The 18255-nt window shown below is 31.8% G+C and overlaps 1 protein-coding gene across 1 annotated transcript; it reads left to right on the top strand.

The window, feature by feature from the left end:
• The first annotated feature begins 9250 nt into the window (after positions 1-9250).
• Positions 9251-13795, top strand: LOC124358743 (glycine-rich cell wall structural protein 1.8-like). The gene is made up of 3 exons (XM_046811041.1): positions 9251-9315; positions 11948-12444; positions 12612-13795. Exons 1-3 carry the CDS (start codon positions 9301-9303, stop codon positions 13297-13299), a joined length of 1200 nt encoding a protein of 399 aa, XP_046666997.1. The 5' UTR covers positions 9251-9300; the 3' UTR covers positions 13300-13795.
• The last annotated feature ends 4460 nt before the right edge of the window (positions 13796-18255 follow it).

Below are 18255 nucleotides of genomic sequence, written 5' to 3'. Positions count from 1 at the left end.
GCTGGACATAACATGGAAATATATATGACCTAGACTACTTTTGTGCAATTCAGATAAGCTGTACTTATATACATTGTATTAGACATGAAACATACCACAAAGGAGCTGGCGATTTTTCTCTTCTATCTGTCTGTACGTACGTAGAGAACGATTTGAGACATAAGAATTAAAATTTTGCATGTAGCTCCAATTACAGATAGGCAATTTCGTATTTGATTATGGTGTTTGTCCCTTTATGGGATCTTACTTTATTTTAGAGCGTTAGCATAACCTAGACGTCACGTCGGTAGAACATCTTGAGACCGATTTGACATGTAGACTTTAGATTTTACATGGACCTTCATTTCTACGTATACAAGATTGAGTTTAATATTGATACACGTCATTGGCTGAGCGCTGGAGAAGACTATAGATCAGGGAGATATTTCAACAATAAACTGACCTATAGACTTGCAATGTGTTATATTGTACTACCATTCAGGGAGCTGACGAAATTCCTCTTCTATCTTCTTCTGCTTTCGTATGTCTATCTGTTTCTTGAATAATTACTAAAATAGCCGCCATTTTGTTTTTTCATTTAACCATTTTTAATTTGAGAATGGCTTGTTTTAATAAGTTAAATTTTGGTATATACATTTATAATGTAAAGGCCTAACTACAGAAAACATTCAAATTTATCAGAAGCTTTATTTTTTAAATGGCGGCTTCCTAAAGTCTTTAAACTTAAATATGCTAAAAACCACATACGATAAAAAAGTCGCGTTTATTACATTTTGGTTTTACAATTTAATTGAAAATGTAACGATTCCAAGTTTAAGATAATCGGTTGATAAATAAGGGAGGCAATGAGTTTTTAAAATACCGAGTAGCTTACTAAACAATATCCACTATTATAATGTGACAGCGCTGTTCGTGGCCTACAAAACCATCTGTTTTTACTTTATCTGCTCTAATCAGCTGATTATAACGTTATATCATTAAACTGTGGTTATAATATCCTCACCTATTGCAGCGTTTTAGGTTAGCACGTTGTTAAAAGTTCCAGAAATTGTTCAGCTTATCCCAAGCAAAACCATTGAAAAGTAATTTTGTATTAATAAATTTCATTTAAGACCCCCCTCTTATCTGCAGATTGGACGTAGTGTTGAATTAATTAAATGGATTTTAAAATTCATTTTCAGTTACCTCCTATCGTATTTTCAAAACTTAATGTTACTATAATACTTATATATTTAATTTAAATTAATTAAATTTAGCAACATAAATAACCATATTCATATTTTTGTTTCACTTTGGACTTTACTGCAAATTTTCCTTTTAAATAGCATCACCTCAAAAAAATCATGTTTTTAATATTTACAGTATTTCAAATAGAGTTGAAATTGATTCTTGTTTCTATAAATAAAAGAGATTAGTTTTTCTGAAAACCATCCATTACGTAATCTGAGAATTTATTAAAACGTACATTAAAGAGTAAGTAAATGAAGCATAATACTGCTTTGATAGTAAAATATTGTATACATTCTCACGCAATTAAGTCTACCTTCATATTTAAGACGACAATATTCATTATGATACCTTAATTTAAAAAATTTCAGTACATCTAAATCTGAACTATTAGACCTGTTTCTATCTAGTATATCGATTATAATATTATAATATAAAATATTAGGATAAACAATTATAAATGAACATCTCCGATTTTTTCTAAGCGTCTAAGATTAAAAATTTGGCTTGTCACATGCTCGCAGTCCTGTGAGCTTTGCTCGAAAGTATTTTAACAGTGACTTAGCCGATTTATTTTATAAATATTAATTAGTTCTGTTCTTACGTTATTTTTTAAAAACACAGCTAGTAGTGAAGTTGCACTTACTTATACTGTTTAGTACAACAGTTATTCATGTCTAAGAGTTGGCCTAATTAATTTAGGGTTGCTTTAGATGTTTTAGTGGCAGCAACATCTCGTTTTAATCAGCTTCACCTCGTAGAATATTTTTACGTGGAAAATTATTGGGGAAGTTTACGATGTCAGATTGGGTTTATGGGATTATATTCAGGGTTGGGACTATGTTTTTCTTAATAATTTAGTCCGCGATCCGTCTCAGGCATAGCGCCAATACCTCATATCAGTGCGTTGTAATACATGATTATATCAGCTCCGTTTAAGACTGTTTATTAGTTTAAAACCCCTTCTTCTACGATACAACATTGGCAAGACTGGTTTTGTTTCTCTGCAATATAATAGGGGTATCAAGTATACTCTCGTCGCAAACTACGTATAATCACTCCTCTGTCCATCACGACGGTATTTTCAGAAATTGCTATATTATACAGTATTAGTATTAGCTTACTTCCTACATTTTTTATGTACACATGTACCTTTCGTTGACATATCACACTTTTACAGTAATACAATTTGTAACAGTAAGCATCAGAGTATGGATTCCGTTTGGTAACAAATTAAATACTTAGGTTGTATATTTCTTTATAAATTAAATCCCATTTTAATATTGCATTTTTCTTCATAAATTACAGCCCCAGCGTCTAATGTAAATTATGGGGAATATCTATCTGGTGTTAAATAGACTGAGGCGTTAACACCCAAGGTATTAAACAACGATAGTCGTAATCATATGCCTAAATTCAAAATTTTAACAGACATATTTCTCCGATGTTATAGTTCTATAAACAAATCATGTATGTTTTAATCCATTATGTTGGTCGAATGTTAATGTTATGTTAATTATAAGAAAAATGTAATAATAAACCGAAATACGAGAAATTCCACCCACAGAACACTTATAAACCATATTTGCATTAGTAAGCATTGCGTTTGTTTCAATTCAGTAACTAACTTACACCACTCTCATTGTGACACCCTGGAGTTTTCGTTTTAAACACACGTAGATCATAAAGATATATGGCTCACAGTGACCGTTTTGTTCACTATGACTCATTTGACAAAAAAGGAAGAGGATTTATTGCAATAATAAATTAGGACTTATTCAAGTTTAAACAGTTTTTTTGCTTACACTACTCTGGTTTTCCTTTAGTCCGTATCTACTGAACCAGGAACGGAGTAGGGAGGTGCATTGATGTCCTGTATACACTGGATACTACATTAGATACACGTTTATATGACTAAATACGGAAGATCGGGAGTGTCATATATAAACAAACTGTATATAACACTCTGAACTACTACTGAGTCAGAGTGTTTACCCAAACAATTGAAAAGTACAACCGTACTAAGTAAGATTTATTGATAATTATCGTCATTGGGCTATGAATCACAGTAAACACTTTATCCACGGACACTCGTAATATATTGAATTTGCATAGTTCATAATATCGTTCACAGGAATATGAAATAATATCTAATCAATAGTAATATTTTCATTTTATTTCTAATACATGCGAAGTTATACGAACATACTGGCAGTTACCCGTGGCTTGACAAGCAATTTTCAAAATCGAATGCCATAGCTTTCTTGATATAAAGCATATTTGATGTAATATGATGGAGCCCTACAGTTCTGGAAACTTAAGTAGACATATCAGGTATATGTTATTTCAGCATCCATGGTTGATAGATGCATAACGTGAATAAAATGTTGACTGGTTCTCTTTTAAGTTTTGTTGTACGAATTGACTACTTTAGTCAAAATATATCTACTTCCGTCGCTTGTATTCTGCTTTTGATATAAGGGAAGAGTGTGACATCTCTTTGCTTTTCATTTAATGCAGTAAAATTGTTAAGGGAGACAACCAGTTTCTCGATAACCTCATGTGCAAAGCATTCACAGCTTTGTTAAACTAAGTGGGTTTTAGAATACCGTTTAAGTATTATCTTCAATGTTATACATGGTTTATTAGATAGTAATTTTGTCTTTGCAAGCAATCTGCATAACACTACTGATCAAGCACTGTATAATTATTCAATTAAAAACAATTGTTATGTAAGCAAGAGTCAGTTAACTTTGGACTACGTGTCGTAAATATTATAATTATTTTCCAACATTATTTAATATTTTAAGAGAACCTTGTCAAATGTTGCTCACTTCTAAACCTTCCTTGGACTTCTACAAATATTTAAAAACCAAAATTAGCCAAATCGGTCTAGCCGTTCTGAAGTTTTTGTGAGTGTAAAAAATGTTATATCATTGTTATGTATTAACATTTCTTAAACCTGATTATATTTCAAAGGAGGTCAATTAAGGCTGTTCTATGTAAGTTTTGATTTCTTCCAGAACATATATCTAGTTTTATTTGAAATCAAATTGGAAAAGGGAAAATTATGTCAAATTATAATATGATAATTTCTTACATAAGCCTTGATCAGATTTTTGGTTTTGGTGAAATAGACCTCAACTCAATATTAAGCTTGTTTTTCAAGTTTATTATAGGTGAGGAATTCTAACACTTTCCTTGATTGAGTTGATAAACTGGAACATTTCCAAAACGGACAAAACAGGTACCAGTTTGTAAAAACAGGAATTTCTACGGCATGTTACAAACGTTTCCAAAAAATTTTGAACCGTGAGAGAAATGTTAATACATAATAATATGAATAACATAATATGGCAAATATTGAACTGAACCATTTATGGTGAGGTGAATACCCACATTTATTACAGTTAGTGAATTGCTGTAATAAAACCAACACATGGGAGAGCGGCCAGCAGCTTTGGCCAATTTCTGATGTAAGATTATAGTGAGGGGATCAGACCCGTTGATGAACCCATACCATGTGGATTAGATCACAACTGACCTGCATTCGCGCCCCGCTAAACTGGTAGGCCTTTTATGGATATCCACTCACATCGCATTTCTCACTTTTATGTGGTAGAGACTCAACATCTATTTGTACGCTGCATATTAGACTGTCAGTTGCTTCATAATCGTTTAGCTCGTCACAAAATAATGCAATAATAAGAAATGTAACATTCTGCACACACACGAAACATTTTATAAAATAAGAATTAAAATTTGTACTAAGTTATTTTATCGTAGTGCTTGTTATTTAAATGATAGAAGTACACCCACCAGGTTTCGCATCTCAGACTTAGCTAAGGTCTAATGCAAATATTTATGCCTATGGCTCATGTATTTATTGTCAGACAGAATAACAGACAACTATACGGAAATACATTTTTATATACTCTGTTAAACATAAGAGAAATGTTTGTGGTATTTATAGAACGTTAGGTTTGGAAAACGCTCCACCAAATTCATGGTTGGACATGCAACAGCATAGAACTAATCCTTGTTTATGAAAAATGATGTCCCATCTAAAATTTTGACTCTTAAGATAAAATTTGCGAAATGATACCTTCAAATTTTATTTCATTAAATTGGGTTTCATATTAGCGTTTAAATATTACAAGTCTTCTTACTTACTCACTATATAAAATTATGTTGTTTATTGAGATAGACTGCAAATGTTAATATTTCACACGTTAAAATATTTTCGAGTGTACATAGTTTGATTGAAATTGTATTTATTATATTTTCTTGATACCAACATGTTTATCATTAAATCTGTACAAAGGTTATTCTCTAAAGCTAAGCCAAATCCCATGGAGTGACATGTATCATGGTCAGTGTTTCTCATATAGAAATGAAGCTTTATGTATAATTTATCGTCTATAGATCAGTCCGTTTTTGTGATATCGTGCAGACAGAGAAATGAAATTTTTCCTAATTCTCGATTCGCTAACATTTAGAACCAATTATTAGCATGTTTTAAGTAAATTATTGTTGTTATAAAACTTTACTTGTAAACAAAACTATTCTTAAAACCATGGTTAGGTTCGTTTAGGGTTATTTGACAGTTTTAGGTCGCTTTTTATATTTTACTTATTATTTTATTGAGTTGAGTATGATTATTAGGGCTAGTCATTACTGTTATTAATAGTTATTACGTATTAAAATAACAAAGTGTATGAGTTGCATATTTAGTGTACAGTCGTAATAAAATTGTTTAAGGGTGTTATTATTTAAACTTATTTATTCCTTGCCTTTTTCAGTGCTGTTATTTAATTTTAACTCTTGCATTCGTTAATTATTCTTATAGAGTTTATTGTAAGATTGTTAATGTAAATAAATTTGGTTGTCTGTTAGATATTATGGTTAATTCTATTAAAGTATTCACGGTTTTTTGACATTGATATTGCCGACTGATTATCAATTTTGTAAAAATGGATTACTCATTACAAAGTAAAACACATAAAATTATTTTATTTTTTCCGAATATTTTTAGCTTTTCAAATACTTTACTTTACCCTATTTATATAACACTAAAAGATTGTAATGGTAACAGTACATTGGATCATTATTCAATATATTATTTGAGCATTACTCCCAAACATCAACACCGAACTTTTTATGATAGTTTATGTATTGGCCCATGCTAAATAATGTGTGCTTGTTATGCCCGAATGATTGCTGATTAAAGTTTAAAAATAAAAAAGTTTTCATTTGAGAAAACATATATTTTAGTAGGGACCAATATATAGAACTAAATGAATCAAGGAAGACGGTGTTATAAAGTCTAAATCATTTCGTACATAAGAGGGAAATACTGTACAAATGACAAAATTCACACTTTATGGGTTCACCAATATTCATACATACTAACAGTTTAGGATATTTGTTAATCGAGACTTATAACGACAAGAATGAGTTTTAAACAAAAAATATGGCATTTTAATCTTATTCATAGGTAAAGGGATTTTTTGCTATAACGTAATTATTTTCAAAACAAAACGTAAGGAAATTTACTAGAGTGAAAAATTAATATTAAAAAATTGAAGTATAAGGATTAAAGTCAAAGTTAGTATAAGTGATTATTACATACATGTAAGTTTTTTAAACATTTATTTCATATTGTATTTACTAATTTTACTAGGCCTATATAATTTAAATACTGAATCTACATGTTTAAAGCGACAGAAATACGATAAAAAGATGACATAATATCAAAATCATAAACGGACACTGATCACATTTTTATGGACTCTATTCATCTGAGAGCAATTTGGCGCTGAGAGCAAATAAATAAATATTTGAGTCTTCAGTAAAACTCCTGCATGGTGGATGTACGGTTTCAAAACTTTATAAGAATACAACCTTAAACCACTCTAAAGTTGAATTTTGTCGTCATTGGAGTCCAAATAGAAAGAATACAGATGTTTCGATAAAATTAATCATTTTACAATGCTTAAAAGTGCGGAGGGATCCTAATAAAATCATTTATTGAGGATATGAAAAACATTTTTCTCCTAATCATCAATAATTTATTTGCTATAGAAAAATTATTAAATCGTGAAAGTAAGGGCTCTGTGGTGTAGTGGTACCGCACTCACCCTACAAATGAGAGATCCGGGTTTGAGTCCCGGTGGAGCAAGTAATTTTTGTGATTTAATGTTGATTGAAAAATTAATTTATATATATTATATGCTACTATATACTACTATTTAAAATTATCTTTCTTAAATCTTCATTTAAATGTATATAGCTGTGTTCAACAGCTGTATAGATTTTAATGAAGATTTAAGAAAGATAATTTTAAATAGTTGTATATAACTATCAGCACCTCAAGAAAATATGAAAATTTATAGTTTACCTTTAGTTGTGCAATGAATTCTAATAAAACTTTGTTATAAATTGTGAAATTACACAAAAATATTTACACAATCAAAGGCATAATAGAGACATAATGCTAACACAATTAAAAATCTTGTTTATTGGCCTTAATTTAAAAATAAAGAATCATTAATATAGTATGAGACTAATCACCTAACTGTTTTTTAAAGTTGTAAATTTGTGTTATCTATGTTTTCAAAATAGTATTAACATGTTTCATATGTAGGTTAAACGATCTATCTCAGAACCATAAGCAGAATATATCACTTTTAATACCTATACTCACACAATTATAGTATGATTATCACTATTTGTGTCATGAAAGCTCGTGCATATCTAACTGAATTGAATTTGGAACTGTACATTTATGTAAATAACTATGATGATGACCACAGTGTATTTTTTCAATACCGAGAATAAGTTAGTCTCTGTGAAATTCTTGCATAAACGTAAGTGAGGAAACTTTAAGTTAAATATAATTCAATGCATACGTACATGAAAGATGTTTCAACAAATTATTTTAACATTATGCTTCAATAACAGGCAGAAATTTGTTCCAGAATATCATTTGAAAAGTTTATATTACAGTAACTATTTCACTCTTAAATTAATTTGTGAGTCTGATATTTTACAATTTCTGTTTTGTATAAAGATGTCAAATAAATGTTTGATATATTTCATTGCTTCCAATAACTTTTTGATCGTTACATTACTATAAAAAAGTAAAAGTGGAAAAATACTTTCAATGGTATTTAAGACACATTCTTTATCAAACAAATCGGGAGTTATATGATAGTCTTACATGAGTATCGTATAAACGTATAGATAAATAAACGTTTATTTCTATTAATATATATTTTACTGTAGTGATAAATATTTGATAATAAATATTTACTTTTTTTAAATTTCCTACAAATATTATAGACGACAAACGATATTGTAATAGCAAGGATAATTATAAAGTGTTGGTCACTAGTAGTCACAAAATAAAAGTGTTTGTATTGAATCTACATCTATAACAAAGTCAAACAGACACAAAGAAATATATTCTACTGAAATAAATTAAACTTCGCTCTAATTTGAAGCTACTATGTCGCTTACCTCGAAATTACATCATTGGAGGTTTTTGTGGTTTTATCATGTTCCATTTAAAATCATTAATTATTTAGATAAATAGTGACTACTGCACTGTAACAATTTTACAATTAAATTTAATGATATTTTAAATAATAATTACAAGTTATTTGCACATCCAGTATGACTAACAGCAAGTCTATTACTTACTCAGACAATTATATTTGACAGATAGTGAGATTGGTTTATATCGCGTCACGATATGGAATTCAGGGAATTGATTGAGAATTTGGACCGGTCACGGTACGAGCCAGATCTACCGCTGCCGGTCGGCGCGTCTCTGTTGCGGTTACCGCTTCGGTCTCCGCAGTTGACATTGGGCAATCTTTGGCTATTAGCCCCGCATCTCTGCCCCCCATTTACCCGTTGGGCCAGTGATTGGTGCCAGACGACTTGTGGATCTGTACCAGTGCAATTATACCACCAATGGAGGGGAAAGGAATGATGTTTCACTATATAAGCGCGGTCTGCCACAGTTTTGCCACCTGACTCTGATCTCATTCCTCTACCAAGATCATCATGCATTGGAAGACGGTAAGTTTTCGCCACTATCACTTTAAAACTGTCATTTTATATTTTGCTTGACTTTTGAAAAATGAAAGTAAAATTGAAATAGGTCAGTAGTATAGTAGATTCCTTTTAGTGCGGGAGCCTACTACGAGACTAGTAGGATAGTGTTTTATTGCATTGCAAATTGTAGTCTTTTAACAAAATTCTACATTCATTTATTGTAATAAATACATCAAAACCAATTTTCCATGAATACTATATGAGTTGGTTGGTTAACTATAGTAGGTCACCTTCCAATTCACTTTTCAGCTGTTGTACGAATCTAGTAATCCGGATCAGTATACTTCATAGTTTATTTAATCATATAGTTTTAATTAAAGGCAAAAGAAAATAGACACAAAATACAAGCATGCTTATTCACGGTATAATATTTGTTACAGTTTTGTAATTAATATTAAACTTTTATTTTTCTCTTGATTGGCACATTAAGATATGTTCCCGGGACCAGTTTTCTAGTAGAATAAATTTCTTAAAAGAGAACATGTAAAGCACGTTTGACATAATTCCAATAACAATGGCTATTTGATTGTATTGAAAATCATTATCCAGGACGAACTAAATGTCAATTTTGGCTTTCATAAGTAATAGAAGGATATTTTGTATATAATTAGAAATCCACACGCAGTGAGCGGAGTTATATCCCTTTCGTTTATTTAATTTTCACTAATGTTACACATTAGATTTTACTTGAACTTAAAAAGAGCCTATTTTAACCATCTCCTTAAACTGAGCAATTTTTTTACGAGTACATTGTATTCATGATGAAGTGGAGTCAAACGAAAAATATGCTAATGTACATTATAGTTTAATAACGTCGAGAACATTGTAAACTAATAAATAAACACATCACAAAATAGACGAACAAGTTCCTATTTATTCTCGATTTCTGAAATGTGGAGAGAACGTAAACTTGATTAGCAAAAAGACTTTAACTGTTATAGTTTTCATTATGGAGACAGATTTGCTTTTTACCTGTATGTTTCAAATATAATTTCAATTTATTAATGTTATTTGTCATTAATTATATTATTATAGTCCAGTACTGTTGATGGCTTATTACTAAATTTTCTAACGATCTAATAGATTCAAGCTCTTTAACTTAGGTCAGGTCTGACTAGCATTGAAAAGGAAAACTCATATTGTATTTAGGAAATAAAACACGATTGGAAGAGGCATAACAAAATCTACAGAGGATTGCGGCTAAAATTAAAAACATTTTAGTTCAAGTATAAAGAGTTAAAATTTAAAAGCATAAAACACTGCCTTAAAATTTTAAAATAGTATCAATAAAAATGGATCCGAATATGAAGGTATTTGTTTTCACTGAATGACTGATGCCTATCCAAGAAGACTATTGATATTCCGTTTAAAAAGGGATGGTCACGACGTCCATGTTGTACTGCAGAGAACTACGTTCTTATCCACAGTTGTGCAAAGTCTTATTCCTATAATTACTCACACTGAACATTGTTTATTATATAAATATATTATTCGTTTATAATATATATTATTCTGAAAGGACTACTTGGAGTTTTGTAGGCATATATCGGGTTTAGGCCGCCATGAGTAATAGATAGTATATTTTATATTTAATGTATTTTGATATTAATTTATCTAAACACATTTAATACTTTATTTAAAGCTATACACAATTTAACTTGTATATAACACAAATATTTAAGAAATTTTACATAGTTTAGAAAATAAAACAATGAATCATTTTTATTAATACTACGTTAACTAAATTGCTAAGAGCGTTTCGACCATTCTGTAAATAGTCAGATCGAAACAGCCTTTTGATAATTTATTATTCTTGATTTAAAAATACCTTTATAACAAACTAAATAGACCCCTATGTATCTGTATTATTGTGGTAATGATATATTTTCATACATTTTCGGAATCACTAATATACAGTACATTACCAATTTCAGTTTATCTCAAAGAAATTTTTATTTGTAATCCTAATATGTGTTATGCATGAAGGAAGGAAGGGAAGACGCGTATGACATGCTTACTAATTTAATTGTATAATAATTATCACGTTGATCTCATTCATGTTAAGAATTTAATTTATTCAATTACACGATTACTGTGGACAAAATATTTAGATTCATAAAAGACTTATGATCGTTTATTTTATTAAATAATAATATTGTTTTATTATATTCTAATATCACAGGACTCATTGTTTGCCAGTAACAGCTTAGTATGTATATCATGACAGTTGCCTAATCAGTAAGCTTGCCCATTCATTTAAGTAACAGTATAACTCATACATCTCGATTACATTATAACAGTTTGACCACAAATAGTTAAAAATCGCCATATATTTACTTGATTGAAACACGAATTGTGAGTCTAAAATAATGCATTAAATATGTTTTATTAATTTGGAATTTTAAAAAAATATGAGCAATTGTAAGTAAATGGCCACTTATTGGAAACGATGGGCATTTCTTTGTTTAACACTATACTAGTATCCACAACTCATACTGGTACGGCTAGATTCTATAAACTTTAAATTGTTTATGTAAAAGATTTTATTAGATACGCTTATGTTAACAAAACTAATTAAACATTTAAATTATTTCAGGCCATAGTCGTCCTACTTGCCGGCGTGGCCACAGCTGCTCGCCTGGACAATTACGGGGGTGGCAGTAAGGCTGGAGCTGGTGGTTACGGTGGAGCTGGAGGTCGAGGAGGATACGGAGGCTCTGGTGGTGGAGCTGGTGGGGCCGGAGCGTACGGAGGTGCAGGAGGCAAAGGAGGTTACGGAGGAGCTGGTGGTTACGGAGGCGCTGGAGGAGCTGGTGGCAGAGGAGGTTATGGAGGATCTAAAGCCGGTGGAGCTGGAGCCTATGGCGGAGCTGGTGGGGCTGGTGCGTACGGAAGTGCTGGAGGAGCTGGTGGCAGAGGAGGCTATGGAGGAGCTGGGGCAGGTGGCGCTGGAGCATATGGTGGAGCTGGTGGAGCCGGAGCATACGGAGGTGCCGGAGGTGCTGGTGGATATGGTGGAGCGGCTGCTGATGTTATCCCTATCATATCATTTGAGAACAATCCCAATTTGGGAGATGGCTCTTACTCTTGGAGGTGTGTATTTAATGGAATATAATATATAAGTTAAATGCACCACTTTACAATTATAAACTAATTTACAATATGAGTTAGATAAATTTATATCTGACAGAAGTAAGATTTAATATATTTAAAACTCCACTAATCCAGGCATGCATTTTATACGGTTTATATGATTTCAGTTATGCAACTGGCAATGGCATCAACGCTCAAGAAGAAGGATACGAAAACCCCAACGCACCTGAAGGTCCTGGTGAGGTTGCCCGTGGTTCATTTTCCTACACAGCTCCAGATGGCCAACAGATCTACGTGTACTATACAGCAGATGAGAATGGCTTTGTTCCTCAGGGAGATCACCTTCCTACTCCTCCCCCAATTCCTGAAGAAATTCTAGAGGCTCTACAAAAGAATGCTGCTGATGAAGCTGCAGGAATTTACGATGACGGAAGCTATCGCGGAGAGGGTAACGGTGGAAGTGGATACGGAGGAGCCGGTGGTGCTAGTGGTTACGGTGGTGCTAGTGGATCAAGTGCAGGAGGTTATGGGGGTGCTGGTGGTGCCGGAGGTTATGGAGGTGCTAAATCTGGTGGTTATGGAGGTGCAGCGGGAGGAGCTGGAGGCTATGGTGGCTCAAGAGGAGGTGGCGCTGGAGGATACGGTGGAGCCGGTGGGGCTGGAGGTTTTGGAGGCTCCAAAGCCGGTGGTGCTGGAGGATATGGTGGAGCCGGTGGAGCGGGAGGTTATGGAGGCTCAAGAGCTGGTGGTGCTGGAGCATATGGAGGAGCCGGTGGCGCCGGAGGCTATGGAGGTGCAAGGGGTGGAGGCGCTGGAGGATATGGAGCTGGTGGTTCCAAAAGTGGTTCTTACTAAAAACGTTGTGTGAAGTCGTTTGTTATTGGAACACCTGAGAATAGTCAGTTATATTTATATCAGGTTGTAAGAAAACAAACTATTATCAATATATGTTCAGTTACCATTTAAAACTAACCGAACGGTTAACAGTTATATTCATATTATTAACATTTATATTCATTATTTGTATCATATCACTTTATACATTTCCATTAAAAACTATTCCTTTTATTTACTTGTCTAGTATCACAATTTTCACTTTTGCGCTTTTTAAATATTTGTTTCACTTTTTCTTCAACTTTTTCTCTCTATTTTCACTTCTTTTACATAGTTTTGACATTTTAATTCTAAGTAAATATGATGTGTAATTGTTGTGCCAAATCTTATCGTGTGATATTTAATATTTGTTTTTTGTCAATTGCTCAAAGACTTTGAAGTAATTAGTTATAGTGTAATTTCCTAATGTACTGTACAATTGTATATATGTTTTTATAATAAACGTTTTGTACCAGCACGTATTTTTTATTTTCTTAAATACCTATATCTAAATTATTAATTACAAACATTTTATGTCTACAAACCAATACTTGTACTTCTAATTGTGTACAACTACAAGTTTATAAGAAAGTATAGAAAACAGTTTACTACAGATTTAGTATCAAGAGTTACCATGAAAAACAATTTAAAATAAGATTAAGATTTATAAAGAATAACAACCGGCAATCATGGGAAAGAATAGATTTTCTATAAAACGTAAAATATTTATTTTATTATTATTGCATCACAGTAGTTAAATTTCAGGTTAAGAAAATCTTAAACCTGCAACACAATTACAATTACTTAGAAAGTGGCCTGCACTTTTAAACATGGACTGTTATGTCTATTTTAAAGTTAAAATTTTGATTATCATATAGTAATTAAGTTAAGAGAGAGAAAAATGTTTAAATGTTTTACTCAATACATCAATGACATGTGTCATACATTTAGATTGAAACCTAAATCTAGGTATGCATTCCACGAAGAATTATTAATGCAATTCTCAACAACGTTGTAAGCCCTTATTCCTGTGTGTTGTCATACAGATGACTGTATTACTACATTTTTATAGTAAAAAGAATAATCTTTTCCTTTAGTCTACTTCGTTATAATCAAGTTGTTGTGTTACCATTGATTACTTCATCTTTATACCGCAATATGAGATTAGTTTCTTAGACAATCCAATTATTAATACATTCAAGCACTATTGGGGTAAAAGATTATTAGTAGAAGATAATACCTTTCATTGCTCATGTAAACAAGATTTCGAAGGATTGGAACCCTGAAATCGGAGAGTGGAGCAGATTCAATGAAAACTTATGTTATAAATGCCTAAACAAAATTATATTGAACAGTTAAGTAGTTTCTAAGATCATAGTTATTTAAATACACTCACTAATAGCAATGAGAAAAGTTGAAGATCACAGCCGTCACTATGTATCAGTGTGTCGTGGTAGCTAATTCATTGTTTTATGAGATTTTACTTTACGTTAAAAGGAGTTTTACTAAATCTCATATTAGTTCCTAATTTTGATTAACTCTAACTATAACTACAATATTAAGTATAAAAATAATGTAATAGAATGACTAATATAAGCCTGTATATGTACAGACATTTTTTGTAACTAAAAATGTTATGATTTCCCGTATTATTTTCATTGCAATATTTGTGGCATTTCTGTTTCAAGGGTCTCTGAATTAAATTTTTTAAAATAATAATGCCTGTATGAAGTGTATATGTTCAAATGTTTTAATATTGTATAAGAGTATAATATATAAACAGATCGCTTGAACACACTGGATTTATCAAGCACTGTCAAACTACAAATTATCCCTTTTTAATCGAGATTTTCCAGTTAAAGACTAATTAAAAATAATTATAAAAGAAAGATGTGTTCAAACTGAAAGGTTAATATTAAAACTAAAGACGTCCACATGCTTGATATATAACATTTTAATGCAAAGAATACCCAAAATGGGTTACAGGGTCTAATAAAGCACTAAATGTCACTCTTTCGGAAACTTTTACTTTAACAGTAGAAAGCCTACTGTAGGTCATGTAATATGTAGAGACTCCATAATACATATACTACAAATTTAGCAATATTCATTGTACAGACTAGTCATGCGATTTGCATACCATAGCTAAATGTTGCTGCAATATGTCCATTTTCTATAAATCGATTGATAAAATTAAGGTTAGTATGTTTTTAAAATTTTCTTTCTTAGAACGACAAAGCAGGTGGAGTGAATAGATAGACCTTTGAAAATTTATCTATTTGATGCCAATTGAATGAAGCATGTTGGTCCATGCTTTTCTCAGAGACCAAACGAAAAGGGTGAAATTAAAATATTTAGTTTCACTGCCTGAAGGTGCGTAAATAATTGGTACATTACATAATGAGTGAGTAGATCAGGTCTTCAATCTCCGAGGCTGTCACGTGACGGTAAGTGAAAGGATGTGGGAAGTGTCTGGTGTGGGATGACGATGAATTATTGAAGAAAAGTAAAAAATTCAAAGTGATCAGAGGTGTTGATGGGAGTGACAGTGTCTTCCGGGATATCTGGTCAAGGTTTCGCGGTCTTTGGACTCGCGGAATGCAGTTCGGCAGGAGTCTAACGTTACGCAACAGTCGCAGTGTTTACAACTCGATCGCGTGCTAGTCGAATTATATTAGCCCTAGTAAACATTTCCTCACAAGTGAGTAATATTTACAATGATTGTATATTTAGCAAATCTCTTTTTTCAAATTCATCATAATAAAACTATTGCAGCAGTTCATCATAAATATTTGACAATGTTTATAGCTTTTAAAACTAATGTTTGCGGTGTGTAAAGTTTGAAATTTTGTATATATGAAATTACCAAGAATTTGAAGTCGTTGTTAATCAACATTCTTTTCTATAGTCAAACTATGCTTAGCATCTTCTTTAGCAAAATATCATTTAAAGAAAATAACAGTTATTTGCTATGTAGGGGTTAAAAACAATTATAAATAGTTTAAATGGTCGGAATTGAAAATACACAACAAAAATATATATATCTTCGATTATCTTCATGAATCAATTACTGCTGTACAGTTCTTAAAAATATAAAGTTACTTCTTGTAAATAGACAGTTTTAAGCATCATAATCTATACAGAAAATAATTAAAACTTATCTATCACCCCGTATGACTTATCTTCATAAGTTGGCTGGGCGTTTATGAATTTTAAAAGATTAAAATGTTTTAGAACCTATTACACCAAGTGCCTACTTATGTTTGACAGTTAGAGAATTCGTTGGGATGGAAAAATTTCATTTCTCTCTGTCTGTCTGTCAGTATGAGACCTAGAAAATGAACTCTCTGTGGGCTTGAAACTATGCATATAGCTTCATTTCTATATAGGGAACGTTGAGTTTGATGATGGTGCATGTGACTCCATGCTCATTGTGATGAGCGTTAACGAATATTTTTACATAGGTCTTATTGGTAACCGTGATGGCAACGGGAAAGTAGCAAAACAAATAAGTTTGTAAACTAACTTGTAATAGCTTTTAGCATGTGACATATTTAATACATGTAGGCTAACTTTCACAAAATATGAGACATCACTTTATGGCACTAGGTATGTAGACTCTTATTATTTAAACTTTAGTATAAAACCCAATTTAATTAACAATATGTAAATTTATCATGTGGAAAGATATTATGAGAAAAGTTTCATCTGTACACTTAAAAGTTCCCATAAAATTTCTTTTTTTTACGTAGACAACAATGAGTTCTACGATATTTCTATAAGTTCTATGGAATGTACCTGAGCGTTGATGAAGTCTATCTCTAGGCTTTACATTTCCACTTTCCTTTGTCGGGGATGTTATAATTTCTTTTCCTTATGATTGCTGTTATTCTGTCTGTCAATAACTTTAGAATTGATGTTTTGCATTGTTCCTCAGCGAAGTCTGCTATGCGGCACGTGGTGGGGCGTACCTTGTAATATTATAAAACGAATTTTGCTAGCGATTCCTTCGGTGAAATATAGTCAGCAACAATAGTATTGCTTAAATTAAATATAGCTTTTAATTCTTTACAGTTGTGTCGTTTTCATCATAATAATAAATTATTACATAAAAAATACCAATGAACGCTTAGTAAGACACTCAAGACATAGAATAGTATGTTTATATTTTACACGCTCTTTGATTTCTCACAATATTCATTGATTAACATAAAAAACTGAGTTTAATATAATATGAAATTGTTTAAAGACAGATACACTCAGTGATCTGTTCAAATACCATTTTCAATAATAGAAGTTGGCGTTCTATTATTTCCAATTCTATTATTAATTGCTTAAACAATTATTTTTTAATTGTTGACACGCGTAATCTGGTACCCAACTCATTTTATAAATTACTCTATAGGCTATGTATAACAAAGCAAATAAACTTAGAAGTAAGGAATAAACTACATTATTATGACGTCTAAAGTACTTTCTACGATACATTTTTTTAAGTATCTTTAATGCACAGAACAAACAAATGCGCTGCTGTGCCAAATAATTGAAAACACTCTCACGCCAATATAGCTAGTGATGTAACCCCTGCAAAAATGATCATTGGACTTGGAAAGCAGAGATTAAAGATTTGATCTTTACATTAATAATCAAAACCTTTCTAAAACGGGCACTCAAGGATGATCAACAACTCTGTTATCAGTAAAGGTGTTTCATGTCATCCTTATCTGTCGTTACAATGTGGATGGGAGTGTGAGCGTGAAGGGAATATCTCCATGGCAGGTATCGGAATGGCTTACAAGAATGCTGACGGCAATGACATCGAAGCTTCACCTTACGGTTGATGGATGATAGACGGAATGAGGGAACTACCTTACAGGACATTACAATATTACATAGCTTGACCTCCTTAGAGTCGTGTTACATGCTCTGTGGTCAAAT

Source organism: Homalodisca vitripennis, chromosome 3 (genome assembly GCF_021130785.1).
Source record: "Homalodisca vitripennis isolate AUS2020 chromosome 3, UT_GWSS_2.1, whole genome shotgun sequence".
Taxonomy (NCBI): Eukaryota; Metazoa; Arthropoda; class Insecta; order Hemiptera; family Cicadellidae; genus Homalodisca; species Homalodisca vitripennis.
Note: the sequence above shows the minus strand (reverse complement) of the source record. Positions and strands in the feature narration are given on the sequence as shown.